Source organism: Cicer arietinum, chromosome 1 (assembly GCF_000331145.2).
Source record: "Cicer arietinum cultivar CDC Frontier isolate Library 1 chromosome 1, Cicar.CDCFrontier_v2.0, whole genome shotgun sequence".
Classification (NCBI taxonomy): Eukaryota; Viridiplantae; Streptophyta; class Magnoliopsida; order Fabales; family Fabaceae; genus Cicer; species Cicer arietinum.
The window spans coordinates 51,995,441-52,016,768 of NC_021160.2; the positions used below are offsets into that span (position 1 = coordinate 51,995,441).

The window sequence follows — 21,328 nt, forward strand, 5'->3', positions numbered from 1 at the left end:
GCAAGCAAAGATATTCCAGAAAGCTGAAGACGGTGCACGCAAATGCATTGTGGCGACTAATATTGCTGAGACATCATTGACTGTGGATGGTATCTTCTATGTCATAGACACAGGCTATGGGAAAATGAAGGTGTACAACCCTAGGATGGGCATGGATGCTCTCCAAGTCTTCCCTGTTAGCCGTGCTGCTGCTGATCAGCGTGCTGGTCGAGCTGGTAGAACTGGCCCTGGTACATGCTATCGATTGTATACAGAGAGTGCATACCTAAATGAAATGTTGGCCAGTCCTGTTCCAGAGATTCAGAGGACTAACCTTGGCAATGTGGTCTTGTTACTGAAATCTCTTAAAGTTGAAAATTTACTTGATTTTGATTTCATGGATCCACCTCCACAGGATAATATTCTCAATTCTATGTACCAATTGTGGGTGTTGGGTGCCCTTAACAATGTCGGGGGATTGACTGATCTTGGCTGGAAAATGGTTGAGTTTCCGTTGGATCCTCCGCTTGCTAAGATGCTTTTGATGGGTGAACAGTTGGGGTGTCTCGAGGAGGTTCTGACAATTGTTTCCATGCTTTCAGTACCATCTGTTTTCTTTAGGCCAAAAGACCGAGCAGAGGAGAGTGATGCTGCACGCGAAAGATTTTTTGTGCCCGAATCCGATCATTTAACCCTTTACAATGTTTATCAGCAATGGAAACAACACGATTACAGAGGTGATTGGTGTAATGACCATTATCTGCACGTTAAAGGTCTAAGAAAGGCTAGAGAAGTGAGATCCCAGCTGCTTGATATTCTCAAGACTCTAAAAATTCCCTTAACTACATGTTTTCCGGATACAGATGTCGTCAGAAAAGCAATTTGTTCTGCGTACTTCCACAATTCAGCAAGATTAAAGGGCGTCGGGGAGTATGTTAACTCCCGGAATGGGATGCCATGTCATCTACACCCCAGTAGTGCTCTCTACGGCATGGGTTGTACTCCTGATTATGTGGTTTATCACGAGTTGATCCTTACCACGAAGGAGTACATGCAGTGCGCCACAGCGGTGGAGCCCCATTGGCTCGCTGAGCTGGGACCCATGTTTTTCTCTGTGAAGGAGTCTGATACATCACTACTGGAGCATAAAAAGAAACAGAAACAAGAGAAAACGGCCATGGAGGAGGAGATGGAGAATTTAAAGAAGACGCAAGCAGAGTTTGAGAGAGAAAATAAACAGAGGGAGAAGGAAAAGATGGCTAAGAATCAGCAGCAGATTTCCATGCCAGGTTTAAAAAAGGGTTCTACCACATTCTTGAGACCAAAAAGATTTGGTTTGTAAATGTTGTATAATGAGTAATCGAAAAAAAACCTACATTCCGATTTTAATGAGTAATCGAAAAAGTATGAATTATTTGGTTGTTGTTTGAAGTTGATTTTTGTTTTTTCAAGGCTACTTCTTGCTCTTGAGGTTACTCATAGGAATTTTGTTATAACACATTCATACTTGATTTCACTTATGTATTTATTTCATTCACTGTTGTAATGAAGAAATGCATCGATCACCCCAACTTGTAATACATTGTTTCAGTTGTCATCTATTATGCTTTCACTGTGCAAAGCTTGTTTTTTTCTTTTTCTTTTCATGTCAATAATAGATCATAATTATTAAATATTTGACTTAATTCGTAATTACTTCAAAATTCAAACAAGTAAATGTTTGTGATACTCAAAATTCATAGAATATCGCCACTTTGTACGATGAATTTGTCACACTCATGTCCACTTCTAACAATGATTAAATATGATAACGAAGATCAATGACAACAAAACAATAAAGAACATCCAAGATACGAAGAGGTCCTAAGACGAGACAAGTGCAAAAACACAATTTGAAGATAACATTTAGGGTTATAAAGGAACGATAAAAAAAGAGATAGTTCAAACGATGAACCACCATGAGGGGTGACTTTGTCAAGTATCTCGAATCTGAGATGGGAGGGGGAGAGAATTAATTTAGACTTCAATGATCAATATCCTTCATAAAGTGCATTTTGAAGAATTCCATTATCCTTTCGATTGACCAAACTATTTTTGAAAAATACTTTGTAGCTTTTCCACACCCAAAGCAATCTTGGAGAAGTTGAAATACTAGGATGCTCGAACAAGATCTAACACAATATATTAAATACCAGTATTTTTTAAATCAATGAAATTGACAAATTTTAATTTTGAATCTAATACAAATTTTATGGGTTTCTAGTTGGTACATTCGGCGAAATTTTATTGTCTCACTACAATATTGAAAAAACACAATTTATGAATTTCTATAAAACCAAAATGAATATACTTTTTTTCTGAGTGAGTATATAATCAAATTATACTCATAGAAGGTGGAGATCTGTTGACTCCATAATTATTCCATAAATAATTCCAAAAATAACTATGTAATATATATATATATAGAGAGGACATATACGAAAAGCAGAATAAAAGACCACAAAGACCGATAATTTATTAAAATTTAGAAGCATTGAAGCAACCCTATCCCAAATAAATTAACCTAAAAATATTCAAATGTGTAGTTCAACCAACCCAACAAATAACGCATTTACATGAAACCCCAAAACATATATTGATATGGTAATGGGGTAATAATTAATTAAACAAAATTCATACTACAATTCAGTCGGTTCTTCAAGCACAGCAAATTTAAGACTTCTCATCAATGTTAACATTATTATACCTTTCCGCCTCAAACTGCATAAACGTTAATATCAATCTTTGAACCTTCACCCATTTGAACATTGAGTGCTGGAATTTCTTTAGTTCCTGGAAAAAGGGTGAAACAAGCAAGATAAAAATTGATTATTGCGAAAAATCAAGTTGAATATTAAGTGATTTATATTTAGGTACATTCATAGAAAAATGAGTTGAACTATAAATTTGAGGCTCAAAATCAATTGCAGAGGCAAAAATTTCAAGTTAGAACTAATTCTAAAGACAAAATCAGTTATACTTAATATTCAAACATGTAAAAATCAATTTTCCAGATACAGACTCAATTTTTGCAGTAAAACATAGTCTTCCAAACATATAACAATTTGAGAGAAGAATAGCACTTACAGCTTCTGCTGAGTCACTAGTTCCAATAATCATCTATGCTCCGAAGTATTGGATCATTTCATCATCACCCAAGAAATCATCTAAATGGAATGGTGGACTGTTAAGTCCTCCAAAATCAAATGACAAGTTACTGATTGGCGAGCCAAAGAAGGGATCTATAGGCCGATCGAGCTCATTTTGGAACGCGTCTTTGCCGAAATAATTCAAGTCTCCTCCATTAATTTCATCACCTTTCATTTGTGCTGCACCTGCAGGCATAGATATTGCAGAGTTCTCCGGCCTAATTGGTTCACTGTTTCCGGGCTGCAAATGCTGCCCATCGTGGCTAGGACCATATCCAGCCACTGGATTGTAAATATTATAAGCAGCTTCGTGTGGCATGTTGGGTATGTTGGGGTTTTGCAACTGAGGATAGTGCAATGGCCTTCCACCCATATACACATTTTCTGAGGATATCATATTGTTTGCATGCAGATAAGAGATATGATCAAACTCGGGTGCTGGTAGCTGAGCTGGCACCTCGTGTCCTTTATTCGGCAATCTCAAAACAGAATCTGTCCCGTTGCCCTGTTCATTTTCATGAGGAATCTGGAGTCCGACAACCTGTGCTTCTGTTTCGTTCATATTTGGCATTTTGCTTCTAGGTTCAACATGCAAAATTTCATTGTCAGATTGCGCTGGTAATTTTTCGGTTGCACTTGACTTCGAACGGGGTCTTTTCTTTCTAGGTTGCTTCTTAGCTTGATCTGTATATTGAACAGGATTCCTGCGCGAGTTATCTGATGGTTCGGTATCCATAAACTGATTGCTTCTGTCTTCTTTAGAAGAAACAGAACCAACGCCATCATCAGTGATACCGTCAACATCGTAGTTACTAGCACTGCTAGCAGCAGCTTGCTTATTCTCGACAGGAACACCAGGTGGCATTTCGGTTATTCCAGACGTACCGTTATCACTACTTGGCTGCCTAATGAGAGCTTCTTCTCGACTTAATACACCCAACCAAATCGAACTTTCCTTTGCTGTCATCTTGTCTTGCAAGCATTTTGATTGGCGGACGTGCCTCCTTATTTTTGCAATATCGGGCGACATGTGCTTTATAACAGCAGTTAACACTCCCACTTTCCACATCTTCTTCAAATCATGTGGCTTCTTATACGGAGGACTCTGACCATGAGGTAAATTCAAATGCGACCACCAATCTTCATTCCCAGTTGGCCACCAAGGCGGGGGAATACCCTTTTCCAACGGATATTTCCTCTGAGGAGGATCACAATGTTGCATCAAAGAAGATAAGAGTGACCCAAGTGTTGCATCTTGCAGGTCTTGAAGCATGCTCTGGGAGTTCCCATTTCGGTTATTATCAGCCTCGCTCATAGCAAGACACTCTGCTTCGTACTTGGCTATGGCTGCAGGGCCGTTCTTATCGAATTTCACCCTTTCTTTCCACCAAGCTCTTATGTTATCTGAAGAACCACTAACAGGCTTTCCCTTCTCAGGAATGATTCCATACACAAATCCACGCGCTTTGCAGACTTCCATAAGCTTCAGCATATACTTAAGAATCCCATCTTGAGCCCTCGACATTTTCTTTCTGCGAGCTTGATCAGTTGACTGCCTTGGCTTTTGCTTCTCTGCAGCTTGCTGTGCCGCAAGCTTTTGTTTTTCCTTGAGCCTTTTGAGTTTGATACGATCCTTCCACATCCGCCTCTCCAAATCTTCTGGTTCAATCTCTTCATCGCTGACATCTTTCTCAGCTATATTGTGATATCTAATATCGTCAACATCTATATCTGAGCTGTGGTTCAGCACAACACCATTAATCAGAACATGCTCCAATCAATATATAACAAGTTCTCTAAACTTGATTGCTAAGAAAAATCTATCAAACAAAATAAAATGACACATACTTTGAACTTAAAGAATAGGTCGAATTGGCCTCCAAAGATACAAAAGATAAACTTGCATATTCTAAATGATTATTGAAACATTAAACATATTAAAATGCAAACTATTTAACAGTTAAACTTAAAATTATTATATTTCAACCCTAAGGACCAGACGAGAGCTATAAAACACGGATACTCACACGAACACAACACCAGTAATAATTTGAGAAAATGAATTAATTGAATGTAATCAAGGTGTCAATACCATGTCAGTGAAGTTGGACACTGACACAAGTTGGACACCGAGAATTACGCCTTTGATCAAAAAGTGTTGGTGCTACATAGGACAAGAGACAAACATCTTTACCAATTTAACAACATTAAAGTTCCCAAAGATTTCACACAGAAGATATAATAGATTGACTAGATTCATCAGTAACATTATTGCACAGTAGTTCAAATTATCAATCAAATTGAAAACTTACAAACTGTTGAAAATTTATATAGGATTAATCTCAACAACACATAGACACAATCCAACTAAGTCAATTCTTGATAAAATCAGATAAAATTCATGGAGCAAAGCTACAATTATCCAAAAATAAAATAAATCATTGAAAAAGAAAAAAGAAAAAACTAAAAAAAAAATCTAAGAGAATCAAGAAACATGTCACATAAATAAAAAATAAAAAATAAAAAACTAAATTGAAGAACTTTTGACACATACCAAACATCAGCTCCAATTTCTTCAATATCACCCATCTATGAAAATTGGTGCGAAAGATTACACGAAGGATGAATTTGCGAATTGCAATCACAAAAAAATGAACGATTCGTTGTGGGTACGCTGCGTTTTTATTTTATTTTATTTTATTGTTGATGGAGATGACGACGATGACGAATTCACCAATAAATCATAAGAACCCAAAAAGGGTTTTGATTTTGCGACCCAAATTGTCCCCAATTTTTTTAATTCAATTCATTTCGGTGATGCTTTAGATAAATAGTTAAGAGAGAGAGAGAGAGAGGAGAGAGAAAAACAGAGAGAAGAGAGAGAAAATGTGAAGATTCCATACATTACTCCAAATTCATGTATACTGTGTACCTTAGCCCTCAATCAGTCAACTTTATTCCTTTTGGGTCTATAATATCATTCCATAATTCTTTTTATTTTTATTTTTTTGAAAAGACATAGTATCATTTAAATATAAATACATACCATACTATTTTTTGGTACCATGGAAAAGAAAAAGGAAATCTATATAATAATATAATATAACTTTAAAATAATTATAATTTATTGTCTATTTTACTACAATATTTTTATCTATAAATCTCGTTAACATAATATTTATTTTTAAATTAAAATTTATACTATAGAAAAATAACATTTCAAAGGCAATTACCAATTTTTATAAGATTTTTTTTAGCACAATCTTATCTTTTACAATTTAGTTATTTTATCTTAAAAATACGGTTTTTCCTCAAATTAAATTATTATTTAAAAATATAAAAAATATATTAAAATTTAAATTTGGAGTATCATTCTCCTATCTTAAATTTATTTAATAAAAAAATTAGAATATAAATAAATTTATATGACATAAATATCAAGCAAACATTTCATAAAAAAAATCAACAAGTTAAATTAAAATGAACATTATACAATAAAACACAATAGAAAATATATACAATTAAACACAATATAGAAAGATACACTTTTATAAATATAACTCAATTACTACATGCAATGCAACGACATTAATATAAGATTTTAAGATTTTTTACTTTTCAGACGTTTAGTATATGTGAGGTTAGTCACTAAACACATAAATACATTAATATTTGTTTCTTTTGCCGATAATTAATAATAATGGTAGTCATCAAAATCAAAAATAGTCGCTAAGTATTTTTTTTCTTTTTATAATTTAAAATTGCATTAATAAAAAGAGGAGAACAAAAGCATGAGGGGTATATATTTAACAAAAAAAATTAAATGTTAGTTGAACTTTAGACACTTAAGGAAATAATTTTTTTTTGTAAAAGAGATGATAAATACTATTAAAATTCATACACAATTGTAAATTTTTTAGTTTTATCTCAAAACATAACATTTAATTTAATAGTATTAATATTTATTAGTTAAATTAAAACTTAAAAAACTGAAACGTGGTTTTTATAATAAAGAAACAACATTTTTGATAAAATAACAAACCATTACTATGTTGACATTCATTTAGTTATTCCCTTATTTATTATTCTGTATTTAAATTAATCTAATTTAATTTAATACTATATATTATTTAATTTTTATGCATTATCATGTAACTAAATACAATACTATTTTAATATTATATTTAGTGAATTTAAAACTACATATTATTAAATAAATGACTAAAATATATAAATTAAATTATATTAGATAAACATATCACGACATTAGAAAAAGTTATAACAAAAAGCAAAATATAATGGAAAATTACAGTATATTCAGATTAACACAATAACATATTTTAAAATAAAGGTATATAAAAACAATGTATTTAGACTGCTTAAAAAACGATGTATTTTAAACATATTAATGTTATTATACTTATTTTTTTTTTTTACATTTTTTTTTCTGAACTAAATTTATTATATAAACTAAATTTAATCTTCAGTCAGACAAAAATTAAAATTTTTAGACCAGTTAAATTTCATTTAAAAAAAGGCTTAAAGTTGCCTTAAAAAAGGTTTAAAATTACTTGATTGATAATGACCAGGCTACCACCTCAAATAGTGTTAAATATTTGGTTGATCTCTTTATTCTCGTTGAAATTATTGTAGATATTCCTACAAGTTGCAGGGTCTCTTATTCTAAACTTTAACTTTTTAAGGTTTTTTTTTTTAATTGTTATTGTCAAATAAAGTTTTTCAATTGTTAAATAGACACTCTAGATTTGTGATGTATCAATGAATCGTGAGTGTTTTTTTATTAAATTCGTTCGTATTTAACTTTTATGAAATTTTAAAGAATTACACTGACATCATATTCATTAATACACTATTTTTAAAATATTTTTTTTTCATAATTTTATTATTCTAAAATGAATTATTTATTTTAAAGAATAAAATAAATAATATTTATTATTGATTATTAAATAATTTTTTTCTTCATATAATATATATGATTGAATTATATTAATATCAACTATTAATCTAATCACTTCACTTCACTAATTTTTCAATTTAAATGAGTCAAATCTATTTTTAAATTAGTTGAAATTTTTAAATCTCACTAAATTTATGTAAGATCTACGTAATATAGTATAGTTAGTTTGAATTTCAATCAATTAGAGAATGTATATTAAAAATAAGGTTAAAATATAATTTGTGTCCCCTCATTTTATTAAATCAACAGTTTTAGTATAGACTTTGGTTCCCATTTTTTAAATTATTCACATTTGACCATCTTCTTAATTTGAATTTCAATTTAGTTATGTAATAATAATTTAAATAATATGTACATGATGAACTGAAAAACTAAAGCAATGTGAAATATAAATTTAATTCTAAATTACTTAATAGCACCCTAGTAATATTTGAAAATAAAAATAAAAATAAAAATAATTTATATTTATTTTCCTTGCTTTAAAAGTTTCACAAAAAAAAAAAAAATCAATCTAATATATATTTAAAAGTAAAATACATTTAATATTATATAACTACTTTTATTCCATCAATTGACACCTAATTAAAGATATGAATATTTTAGTCTAAAATACTTTTTTACCCAACTTACTAGCTACTAACCAATATATATTTTATTTGCTCTCTATTATCAAATGTATTATTTGTTTCAACGTATTATTTATTAACTAATATAATTTATTTATTCTATATTATTTAATGTATTTTTTTTGTTTCTCTACCTATTAACTAATGTATATGCTTTTTCGTCCTTTCACATTTAGATTTATATTCCAATTTCACAATTCATTTCAAATCTAAATTAGTTCCTTCTTACATATTATTTATTGCATTTTATTCTTTATTTCTCTCATTATTGATAATCGCAAGAACTTATATTTGATTAGAGATTTTTAAATGATAAATATAAAAAAATATTGAATAAACATTTATCATTGATAATAAATATAAAATAAATAATACTTATTTATCACTAATATGAAGAAAGAAACATAGAAAAAATATTTTTCATTAATAAAAAAAAAATATAAAACACATATTTGACATTGATGAATTCTAAAAAAAATACGAGATTAATATTTATCACTGAAAATATAAAAAATTTAATATATACATATGAGGAGCATATCAAATAAAAAAAGTTTTACACGGAATAAAATCTTATTTATATTTATTTATTCTTTTAAAATTTATTAAAGTGAAACTAAATAATTTAAAATTAAATTTAAATTATACATTATCATGATTTTTTACTTTTTCATCTCAACATCGCTTAAATTATTGCCACATCATCAAAACTATTATTATTTATCGGACATGCACTTGAAAAACTAGTGCATAATTTTCTATATTTTTAGTCATTCTTTGGGTTGAAAGAAGCATATTTTCCCTTCACTTATTTATTCGAGTCCTTATGCCGGAATTAATTCAGCCATGTTTGAGCCTATCACGTGAGAGCACCATAATTGAGTTATCCACACACTAATTTTAAATTAACCCACCTAAATTTAGATAAAGCATAGCACTAGATTTTTGTCTCAAACTACATTAGATTCTTCTATTTATTTTATAATAATTAGATTCTTCTTATTGATTAAGAGATATTTATAATTCCATAATAACTCACATTATTATGTGGTGACAAATGCTACAACATCAAATCATTAAAAAGCTTGACGTAACATTTGTTTAGCATAAAAAACAAACTAGTTGAATGATGTAATAAATATACACCACTACTTAATTTTACTTCAACTCCTAAATATTGAATGTCTTATTTTAAATTCAATCAAAAAATTTCATAATTGTGACTGATTTATGATGATATTTATCTTTTATTTGAATTCTAAATCTCATAGTTGGAACAAATTTACATTAATATTTATGATTCATTCGTTATGCGGAAGAAAAAAAATACACGATAATCATATATATATAGTATAAAAAGTGAAATAATAATATATTTATCTATCTTGATCTAATGATTTCTCCTTTCATGGCAAGAGACAATGCAGCAAGATTAGCTTGATTCTCCAGTTGAACACCAGGCATAACCACAGCTCTACTCCCAACAAAACCATCTTCACCAATTTTGATTTCACCAAACTTCACCATCCCTCCTTCATCACCTTCATATATATGTCCAAACAACAATGCCTCTCTTCCAACACAACCTCCTCTCTCAATCTTCACCATTTCAGGATTCAACATTGCTCCCATGCTATCAACATAACCATCCATGTCAATGTCTGATCCCATCAACTTCATCCAAATAACAAACAAAAATGACCCTTTTGTCATATCCATGAAATAATCACCAACCAATGTTCTAATAGCTTGCCATGTACTATCCATCACAATTTTCATACTCCATATTGGTATTGTTTCACCAACTTTCCTTTTTCCAATGAGAACCCTTTTGGCTATAACACATGCTAATGCAGCCAAAGTACCTGAGAGAATCCAAAAAAGTGGAAGCAACCAATGCAGTTGATGTTTCTTAACATCCTTAAAATAAAAAACCAAGTTTAGAGGAACAAAAACTGATAAACCAATCACCATGTAAGGTAAAAATGTTTGTAGCAATGGTTGAATGAAGAGTGCTGATAGTGTTTGATACCATGTTCTTGTCAATGTCAATGTTGATGCTTTCTTCAGCAATGGTTCTTTTTCAGGTAATGATGGTGATGATGATGCTATTGGACAACAGGACAAGTCAACCTTAACATTGGATTGTTGTACGAGGTTTCTCCAAGCTTCTGGGAGTGGCTGTCTATTGCGCACATGCTGACAAATCTCATAGATTAATGAACGGCCATGATCAATTGAAGCACTTTGTGTGTTGGAAGTAGCTGAAATCACATCTAATTCATTGCTTCTGAGATAAGGATTGAACTCAAGTTTCTGTGAATCTTCCATTGAAAGATTCTCGTTGATGTTAATCTCTCCAACATCAATAAAAGGGAATTGGTTTTCATCCCATGGTTTAGTACAATCCAACGCAACCTCGCGGCCGTGTTCTTCATCTGGCACGGGTCTTAGTTGCATTTGGAAAACATAAGAAACTCCATTGGTGGAACTAACACGGTTTTGAAAATCATTAGCAAGGAAAAGCAAAGGACGCAAATCGTTTTCATCTCTAGGAATTGTACCTGTCTCTGGTGGAAGAATCCCTGTTGGATTAACTTTACCTTTGTCTTCATTGATGCTTGTGTCATAAGGCCTTAACTTGAATTTCACATACATTTGTTTTCCATCTTGGAACCTCATGAGCCTGCAATAGTTTGAGTAGTAATGCAGTTCAGCATATGAATCAGCCTGTCTGAGAGAACTCCACACTGCATCGCCAACATGTGGAGCGGCCTTCACGAGTTCTTCCCTTGCAGCTTGTCCACACACAAGCCAGCTTGCAAAATCGGCGAGATTTCGAGCATAGAATGCATTTCCTGTTTTTAGTGTTAAATCAATAAGAGTAGAAGGATGAGAATAAGAAGAATCTTTCGTAGGTTCGTCAGAAAGTATCCTCAAAGCAGCACCACGCGCATCGCTTCTTGCATCATCATCAGCACTCAGACTATTACTATGTCTTACTATGATAGGGTAGCTTTTTCCAGGGTGAAAAATCTTGTGCATTGGAATACTTTCATCAAGTTTGTTGTATATTTTCAACTGCCCTTTGCCACTAACACCGATGCGATGAAAATATCTTGCTTTAGCATTCATAGTTGTTGCAGCTAAATTTGCTGCCAAATTTGCAACTATTTTCTTGTAGTCCATGTCCATCACCTCTATTCTTTCATCAAAATTAGCATTTCCTAAGTTCCTCATTGTAACTCGGGTTTGAGATCCGATGTAAACACTGCCTTCATGGAGTATAGAATTCATTGGAGCAAAAGAAAGTGCACCTAGAATGACATTCTTTTCAACAAGAGAACCAGGGAGAATTAAGCTTTGACTACCAACAACTGAGTTATCTTGAACCTCTACTTTTCCACAAGCATATCCATTGGAATAATTGAAACCAGTGATTATGCGGCTAAAGTCACCAAGATGAACACCATCACCAATGGACATTAACTCAGGGTTTGAAACTGGATTGATGGCTCTAATGGAACAATGTTTGCCAATTTTGGCACCGAGAAGACGTAAATATACACAGAAAGCTTCTGTTCCTGAGAGCAGCTTTGCAAATCTAAGGTGGCAGGAAAGGATTAGTTGTTGTTGTAGCCATGTTTTGAAGTGTGTTTGCTTTTGACTTTTGAGTAAAAAAGTCAAAGAACAAGTGAGAGAGGTGAGAATGAGACCATGAAGCAAGTATGCACATGTAAATGAAATGGCAAAATCAAAGGGATTTGATGGAACATCAGAAAACATGGTAGCATATGCAGTAAGAGTAAATGGAATCCAATGGAAGGCTCCACATATGCAAACAAATGAAAAGCTTTGGAATGAAGAAGGTTTTTGGAAGAACCATGTATACATGAAGTAGGTTATAGCTGCAGCAAGGGAACTAAGAAAGCCAACAAGATAAATCCCAAGAAAATGATATATAGCATTAGACTCAGTTTTGCTGGTGGTAACAAGCAACACTGCATTCTGAAACAAAACAAAACAAAAAAAAGGAAAAGTTCAATTTCTTTCTGTCATAAATTCAATATATCATGATTCATGGAAAATTATTATATAGAATGAAGTTTTGAGCAACAAAGCATGACCATGTTTACATCTCATTAACTACTCAAATTTTTTTTTGAAACATTTGCATGGTCTTATTAGAATATGAAATGTATTGGTACTCAGAACTAACCTCTTTAACATTATTAAGCTTTGAAGGATTGAGCACGTGCTGTCCTCCTTCAACTTTCTGTAGTGGTTGTACCTCAGCTCCTTCTTTGATGACACTTCCTTTTTGAATAACAGCATAAGGTCCAATGGAAGAATTTCGGCCGATTCTAATAGGATGGAGACTTAGAACTCCATTCTTTACCTCATGGCTTTGAACCAAAACCCCTTCAGAAATGACAGCTTCATCTCCAATTGAAACCAGAGATGGGTCGGTTATGTCAACTGTATCGATCAAAACTGAGGATCCAATTCTTGCACCAAGTGTCTCAAACCAGTACTTCAGAAAAACTGTTCCTTTGAGGTGTATAGCCAGAACTTTGGAAGAAATTTCCTGGCTTTTATAAAGTGCCCACCACTTAACAAAGTCCATTGAATAGATGGATATTTCAGGAGAAAGAGCATAATTTGGCCTCAAGAAAGAATTTCCGAAAAATGAAATGCAAATGCATGTAGAAGCAATGCAAAGGATCCAAGAAAGTGGTGCTAAAATAAGTGAAATTAGATAGTTTGACCAAGGAATTATGTATAATGATTTATCGACTCTTTCTATGAGACTTTGAAAAGTTGTGATAGATAAATAAGCAGGAGAAACTAGCAGGACAGAAATGTAAAAAAGTGCTAAGAGTTGAAGGAAACATATACTCCATCGGTGAGACTTGGACACATCAACAAACAGTTCAGTAGATTCTGTTTCAGCTTCTGGAGAAAAGGATTGGTTGTTTAGAAGGTGAGGCTGAGACTTCAACAGAAGATTTCCGAGGAAGTTGGCCAATTCTTCAATGCAGGATGCACTGAAAACATCGATAGCCGCAACCGGAACTCCGAGGAAATCTGAGAGTTTTTGAGTTGCTTTAACCACACTAATTGAATCCATTCCGTAGGTTGACATGTTGTCTGTGACAGAGATGCTGCTTACCGAGATTCCAGCCTGCTCAGAAACAAGCCTTTTCAAGAATTCAAGAATTTCCTTGTTACTGATTCTTGGACTAGTTATAGGTGTACTATTCGCTAACCGCGCCCGTGGTGTTCTTCCTTCTTTACACGTTCCTGTAGTGAATGATCTTAGTAGTGTTTTCTTTGTCAAAACAGGTTGTGGTACCAAACTCAGTGTTCCATCCGCAAACTGTTTGAGACATTCAAATCTTTTAATCTTTCCTGATGTTGTTTTGCTGATGGTTTTAGGCTTGATCAACTTGACAGAAGCAACATTGACTCCATGTTCTTCAGCCACACGAGTTTGAATATTGTCAACCACATCTTTGCTAACTGGTTTACCATCCCTCAGTTCTGCAATCACAACCAAGCCAACCTGATCAGAACCATCTGGCAAGGAAATCCCCTTTGCTGATAAAGTTTCTTCAGGGACCCCAATGACAGCACAGCATCCGGGACGAAGAAATTCAGACGAACTCTCAACCGTCTTTTCAACATCTGAGGAATATATATTTCTTCCAGCCACAATGATAAGATCCTTGATTCTTCCAGTGATGAATAGCTTTCCATCAATTATCCTTCCCAAGTCTCCGGTTCTTGTGTAGGCACGTCCAGGATGGTTTGGAAGCTGGTTTCTAAAGGTTTGCTTACTCAATTCTTCCTTCCCCCAGTATCCTATTCCTGCACTTGGACTACTGATCCAGATTTCTCCTTCCTTTCCATCTTCCTGAAGCTCTTCGCCGCTATCTGGATCAGCTATTCTGATGTCAATATCTGCATTCCCCGGATGAATATATCCGCAGCAAACTCGTCCCTGCCAGTCAACAAGAATAGGATTGCCTTCTCCAAATGCACAACTGACAAACACACAATTTTCTGCTAAGCCGTATCCAGGAGCCATCGCCTTTTGAGACAAGCCATAAGGACCGGTTAGCTCAAGAAATCTTTTCAGAGTCTTCTGTCTCACTGGTTCTGCGGCAACCATAAGAAAAATCATGGATGAAAGGTCTAGATTCTGAAATTTATCCTTGTCAGACTCTAACCTTCGAACGACTAACTCAAAAGCAAAGTTCGGTCCGGCACTGTGAGTTGCTTGATACTTGCTCATGGTTTCTATCCATAAGAGTGGTTTCTTGATGAATGTCATCGGTGAAAACAGAAGGGCCGTTCCACCGCTAACAAGAGCTGTAAAAAGTCCTCCAATCAGCCCCATGTCATGATACTGAGGAAGCCAGCTCACTAGCACTGTCATTGAGGTGCTCTTGTATCTGCTTCTCATCAGCTTCACATTGTGAATTAGCCCTCCATGAGTGATCATGACTCCTTTAGCATCACCAGTTGAGCCTGAAGTAAACTGCAAGAAACATATATCACCACTCTTAGATTCACACTGATCATATAAATCCTCAATAGCAGAACTTCTCGAGTTATTGACCCAAGTATCGGTGTGCAGCCACGGAAGATTTGGCCACCGAGCTGAGGATTTCCCGTTTTTCAACGTGATAAAACTTTTCACTAAACCTGCACGGACTGCTGAGTGATAAGCTACCGTTGATAAAATTGCAACCATGCCACATGACTTGGCAATGTTCTCAATTTTCAAAAGTGCTTGCCCACCACTTTGCATGGGATCCGGAGGAAGAACTGGGACAGGTATAACTTTAGCTCTCAGACATCCAAAGAAAGCATCGACGAAATCTAGACCGGGAAGATAGACTAGAAGAACCTTGTCACCAGGCTTGATAACTGGCTTGTGGCTTTTTAAGAGTTTACTTGCAATGCAAGAAGCATTTAAATGTTGCTCTCTATATGTCCTCTTAACTATCACTTTCCCTTCTTCATTTATCCAACTATAAAGGGTTCTGTCTTGAGTGACTGGATGAGTTCCCCAGTGCTTTAAATAGCTATTCAAAGTTGGCAAATCGGGAAATTGCACACCGGGCAATTCAGCTAGTTCTTTAGGTTCCTTTCTCTGAAACTCAGTTTGCAAGGGAAACAAACTCTGCATAAGACATGTTTTTAGTTAGCTCATGCATATATATATATGGAAAATATGTCTTCCTAAAAGTACTTAAAAATCCAGATTATTCAAATCAATACCAGTTATTGATATATAAATGGAAAATCACCTTAGTGTAAGGAAACACCGGCAGATCACTGCTCTTTGCAAAGTTCTTGCACATAAGAGCCATGGCATAAGATGAATTTCTCTCTGTGAGCTCAAATGCCATAAGTCCACCGACATAATAAGTATTCCTTGAACCTTGGAGTTCTGATTCCAACTTTTCATAGAAACCGTTTTTCATATCTGCATTCAAACTTGAAAATTTAGAATTCTTACTTCAAAGGGGGAACTTGGAATTTAAAAACCTACTGAAATACCTTGGCTGCTAACATGAGGAAAATACTTAAAGCGACGCTGAAGAATAAAGCTCTCAACTTCTCCCCCCATGGATTCAATATTCTTGATTGCAAGCTCAGTGATAGTTGGTCCCTTAATATCAAAGGAGTTGCCATAAGACCAGAGCAAGAATATATCGGTGTCAGCATAAAACTTCTGCATGGCAACCGGATTTCCAATTGTACTTGGATCTTCCATATATTCATTAAAATAATAAAATCCAACTGGCATATGATCCAGCCCTTTGATCTTGAAAACAGTGGTGTAGTAGTCATTTACTTCTACTTTGCTGAATAACTCCTTTTCAATATCACTAGAATCCATCACTTCTGCTTCACAATCTGCCACAAAACTTAACCTCATCAGGTATCTATATATATGGCTGAAGCAATCAACAAACATAATATGTAAATATGGAGCAGTTAAAAGTTTGCATACCTATGCAAGTTGAAGGAGATAATCTATAAGTTCTTCCATATTTTAATGGAAAGTTACCAGAGACTATGATCTTATCAAATTCCATAGTTTCAATTTCATTTGAGCTCTTGACGTTAACAGCGACAATCTCAGAATTCCGCCTTATTGCCAAGACTTCGGTGTTACAGTGGAGTTTTATAGGAAGTGATTCAGCAATCTTCTGCCAAAGACTCGTATATCCACCTTTAAATCGTCGAATTTTTCCAGCCATGGACGTTCTGGTAAATTCATGAACATAGGCATAAGGCATGTCTTGCATGAATCCATATCCTGAAGCAGTGTAACCATAAGCAACAGATTTAGGAACTGATTTGAGTCCATGATGCTCAAGATATTCCGGAGTTAAGTCTGCAGCAATTTCGCTGACAGCAAGGACCCCAAATCGACCAGAATTCTTCACCTTTTCCTGTCAATACCACCAAGAAGAATTAAGATAATTCAAATTTGTATTTTTTAAGCTCATATGAACTAAATGATTTTCTTTGTGTCTGTGTACAAGAAATTAACAGAAGACTAACTTGGATTTTCAATGTTAGTGACATAACAGATACATAATCATCAGCAACTTTAATATCTTGGTATTTTCCTGAGGAACTGTCAATAACAGCAAGCTTGTGGGAGTCCAATTCTTCTAGTGCTGACCCTGTCTCTTTTGCCAAATGAAAGATGACAGGAGCACTGCTTGCAGCCAGAACTTGTCCACCCAGATCATAAACTTTTCCTGCATAAACATATTAAGTTAAATTTGTAGTCAACTGAAACCAATGTTTTAAAAACCGGACTGGAGATTGAATCCGTGTGACCTCCATATCATGGTTCAGTTGGTTCAATCGGTAAAAATTAAAAAAGTATTAAAATTGTGGAAAATAAAAATAAAATAAATAAATAGTTAAATGAAAACCATCAATTTTAGTTTAATCCGGTTCGACTAGACTATGATTTTACTGGGGTCAAACCAACCAGCGAACTAGCAGGTTCCCGGTTCAACCGATTGAACCGGAAGATTCGGTCCAATTTTTGAAATTTTGATTGAAACAGCTAGAGAGTAGAGTGTTGTTATGATATAGCTAGTGTACCTTCAATTTCTACTGATTCACACATGCCACCAACTGCATGGTGTTTCTCCAAGACAGTGATATTATTATAACCAAGCCTTGCCAATGCATAAGCAGCTGATATTCCACTTGGACCAGCACCAACTATTCCAATTCTTGTATTTAGTGGCAAGGAAGGATGTAGCTTGGACAATTGTTCCTCAATTGATCTTTCAGGATCCATCTCTTAATTCAAAACCTGTAGTATTTGAAAGCTGTTTAAATCAGTTGAGGGAATCAATACTTATGAAGCATGGATACTGACATGGCACTAGCCATGACACTGATACTAATATGTTTGACTCATGTAATAATTTAAGAAAATGAATAAATTGAATGTAATCAAAGTGTCTGTGTCTGACATCGACAGGTGTCAGACATCAGGACACAACTTCGGTCAGAAGTATCGGGACTACAAATATCAGTACTATTACAATGACTGCATCCAACTTTGAGGAAAATTAACAAGAGTTGAAATAAGGAAGAAAGAAAAAACTATTTTCTATATAATTCTTTTTTCTTTCCTTAAGGGTAGTTGCTAAATTTCATCAATGTTAGAGAGAAGTGGAGAGACAGATAAATGTACCTTTGAGATGAGAAGTGTGCAGTGTATTATCAATCTTGACGAGGACTTAATCAGCTAGGAGCATTACATGCAAAACTTGCTGTGATTGCAATATCATTGTCAGCATAAACTCTTGAATATCTTGAAGTGAATAATGCATGACATAGAGTTACACACACATATTTATGTTGTTGGAAAACATCAAATAGACTCACTGACAAAAGATGAAACATGTTGGTATAGAAATGATTATGCATGGTAGTAAGCAAGAAAAGAAAAGGTAATAAATTGAAGAAAAGTAATAATCAAGTTGTATTATAGTTACCTCAGTGATGATGATGATGATGAAACACATCAATTTGGTTATTCCTAATGGATGCCAAATGGCATGTGAGGAGGAAATATGAATGAAACCGCTGAGCTCATTAGTACAATATATATATAATATCAATGAAGGGTCCCAATTAAGATTGAAAAAGTTTTAAAAACCATATAGTGAACAAGATGAAAATATTGTTCACCTGGTCTTCGATAAGTACTAGAGTTTTACTGTGTGTCCAGCATATGCCAACATAGGACTATATATGGAATATTACCTTAGAAGAATCCGTCTGATGGTGACAATTTTAGCTCAGTTAGTCTTTGTGATCATTAATGTTATTACTTCATAATCTTCTTTTTTTCCTTATAACCATATTATATTATAGATATAGAGTATCCACCAACGTTTATAATAATATGTGTTGTTTTAAGAATTTGTTCGGCATACAAAGTAGGTTCTTCCTTCCCAACTAAATTGTTTTACATTTGTGTTATTTGAACAACAAAATCCATTAAAGTTATATAATTTTGTTAATAATTTTAGAGATCGGTTAGTTGGTTAGACTTAATTAATTGGTTAAGTTTGAAATTTACTCTATACACAGTTTTTTATTACAAGATAAATAGAACTTTTTTTTTTGTTGATAATTTAAGGAATTTTTCTTATCATCAATCTTTCCTAAGTTTATTTTTAACATGAGACTTTCGGTTATTTTTCATCTTTTATAACTTATATACATTTTAAAAATACACAAAAACTGAAGGACATTGTATTTTACTTGATGTCTAAGAATCATTTATTACATGAAAATGATTTAGCGAGGTTATATGCTTTTCAAGATTCGTAATCTTCACGATGTGCTTATTAATTATTTCTGATTGAAACTTAACAGCGGAATTCTCAAAGCTCGTGATGATGAAATGTCCATTATTTTAATTTTTGTTATCCTATAGTTTAGGTATCAGATTCTACATATTATTTAATACACATGTGTCATATTGTACAAAATAATTTATTCTAATTTTAATTTTAATGTGATGAGCAACTAGTTAATAATTACTTAATTGTAGTTTTAATCTATATATTTTTACTAATTAACGAAATCGATTTTCTAAATCAAATAGTTTTGATTCTCATTTTAATTTTTTAGCTAACAAATAATGATACGAGATACTTTAAATAACGTGATATATAATACGATTATATAGAGTGATTAATCACATATGAAATCGCAATAAAACCCTTTAAAAACTAAACTTTCAACTTCAGAAAAATTTCATTTTTGTAATTTAATTAATGACATATAAATAATTAATGCATCTAGATGATTTTATATCATAAAATCGTGTGACATATCATTCTAAAATATGTCAAATCATGATTTCTAAGTTAAAAAAAATTAGAAAATGACCAAAATTGTCAAACATTTAAAATAAAGGAACCAATTCTACGAACTGATAAAAATAAAGTGATCGAAACTGTAATTAAACCTAATTTTAAAGTTGAATTTTCTTATCCAAAATATTTTATTTTATAGTTCTTATAGAATTTTTAGATTTTTTTTGGAATGAATTTTTTAGTTGTTGAATAATAATAACCGAAGATATAAAAGATTTTATTATGATTTTGGTCAATGTACTAGTGCATGTTATGTTCCACATGTTATGTCTCATTTTTTATTATTTTGAGATTTGTTTTCTTTAATGAGAGCATTGATGATTAAATAAATTATTGATATTATGTATGCATGATACATTATGAATGATTATAATATTAATATGAGGTTGTTAGGAGAAGATTTAACTTGTAGGGTCAAGGTGGTTAGTTCTTCAAAAGTCTGGGGTTGTCAGACTGTTTGGGAAGACTGACTTGGAGGGTCACGTGCTTTGTAGTTCAAGATATTTGAATTAGTAAATTAAAACATTCTGAATAAGGGGACTGAATTATTCAAGTTAATGGTCAATCAGGATAAATATGTGTGTCAAATTATTTATGCTTTCATTGTTTGCTGCTTCTGAATCCGATTGTTTCTTATCTAAGTAATTCATAAAAACCAGTCGACCTTCATCAAATTAGCAAAAAGTTATCAATTTTGTCAAACACAATTCAACCCCCCTTTCTTGTGACACCCTAAACCTTACACTTCTTGTGTTTGCACCTTCAATTAGTATCAGAGCTCGGTCTCAAGGCTGGACACTTTATAGTGTTTGAGGAAAGATCCAACGGTTCAAGATGTCTCGATTTAGTGAATCAATCGATGAAGAAATTGAGATATTTTCTAAATTTACTTGATCTGATTTAATTACTGATATAAATAATTTTTTAAATATTTAGGAAATAAAATACAAATTTAATTGAAAAATTTAATGGTTTAAAGAATCAAAGTATTGAGTTTAAAACAGATAATACAACTCTGAAATATAATTAATGACATATAAATAATTAATGCACCAAGGTGATTCTATATCATAAAATTGTATGTCATATGATCCTAAAATATGTCAAATT

The 21,328-nt window shown here is 33.1% G+C and overlaps 3 protein-coding genes across 4 annotated transcripts in view; 1 reads left to right on the top strand and 2 right to left on the bottom strand.

Moving 5' to 3' along the window:
* Positions 1-1,580, top strand: part of LOC101501631 (pre-mRNA-splicing factor ATP-dependent RNA helicase DEAH7) — a 9,467-nt gene extending 7,887 nt beyond the window's left edge. Inside the window, exon 19 of the mRNA XM_004487179.4 lies at positions 2-1,580. Coding sequence (XP_004487236.1) covers positions 2-1,321 — 1,320 coding nt within the window. The 3' untranslated portion in view covers positions 1,322-1,580. The remainder of the gene's footprint in view (position 1) is intronic.
* Positions 1,581-2,469: 889 nt separating this feature from the next.
* LOC101514824 (ETHYLENE INSENSITIVE 3-like 3 protein) lies at positions 2,470-6,062 on the bottom strand. The gene is made up of 3 exons (XM_004486878.3): positions 5,722-6,062; positions 3,106-4,903; positions 2,470-2,811 (listed from the first exon to the last, which is right to left on the bottom strand). Exons 1-2 carry the CDS (start codon positions 5,754-5,756, stop codon positions 3,139-3,141), a joined length of 1,800 nt encoding a protein of 599 aa, XP_004486935.1. The 5' UTR covers positions 5,757-6,062; the 3' UTR covers positions 2,470-2,811; positions 3,106-3,138.
* A 3,936-nt stretch (positions 6,063-9,998) lies between these two features.
* LOC101501314 (uncharacterized) lies at positions 9,999-19,543 on the bottom strand. Of its 2 annotated transcripts, XM_012715061.3 has the most exons (9): positions 18,824-19,543; positions 18,520-18,598; positions 17,916-18,132; positions 17,358-17,560; positions 16,801-17,245; positions 16,344-16,703; positions 16,091-16,269; positions 12,991-15,963; positions 9,999-12,779 (listed from the first exon to the last, which is right to left on the bottom strand). In XM_012715061.3, the coding sequence occupies exons 3-9, from the start codon at positions 18,115-18,117 to the stop codon at positions 10,152-10,154; spliced, it is 6,990 nt and encodes a 2,329-aa protein (XP_012570515.1). In that variant the 5' UTR covers positions 18,118-18,132; positions 18,520-18,598; positions 18,824-19,543; the 3' UTR covers positions 9,999-10,151. The 2 variants fall into 2 exon arrangements, with proteins under 2 accessions (XP_012570515.1, XP_073222910.1); XM_073366809.1 differs by lacking the exon at positions 18,824-19,543 and having other exon boundaries at positions 18,520-18,741.
* Between the last annotated feature and the right edge of the window lie 1,785 nt (positions 19,544-21,328).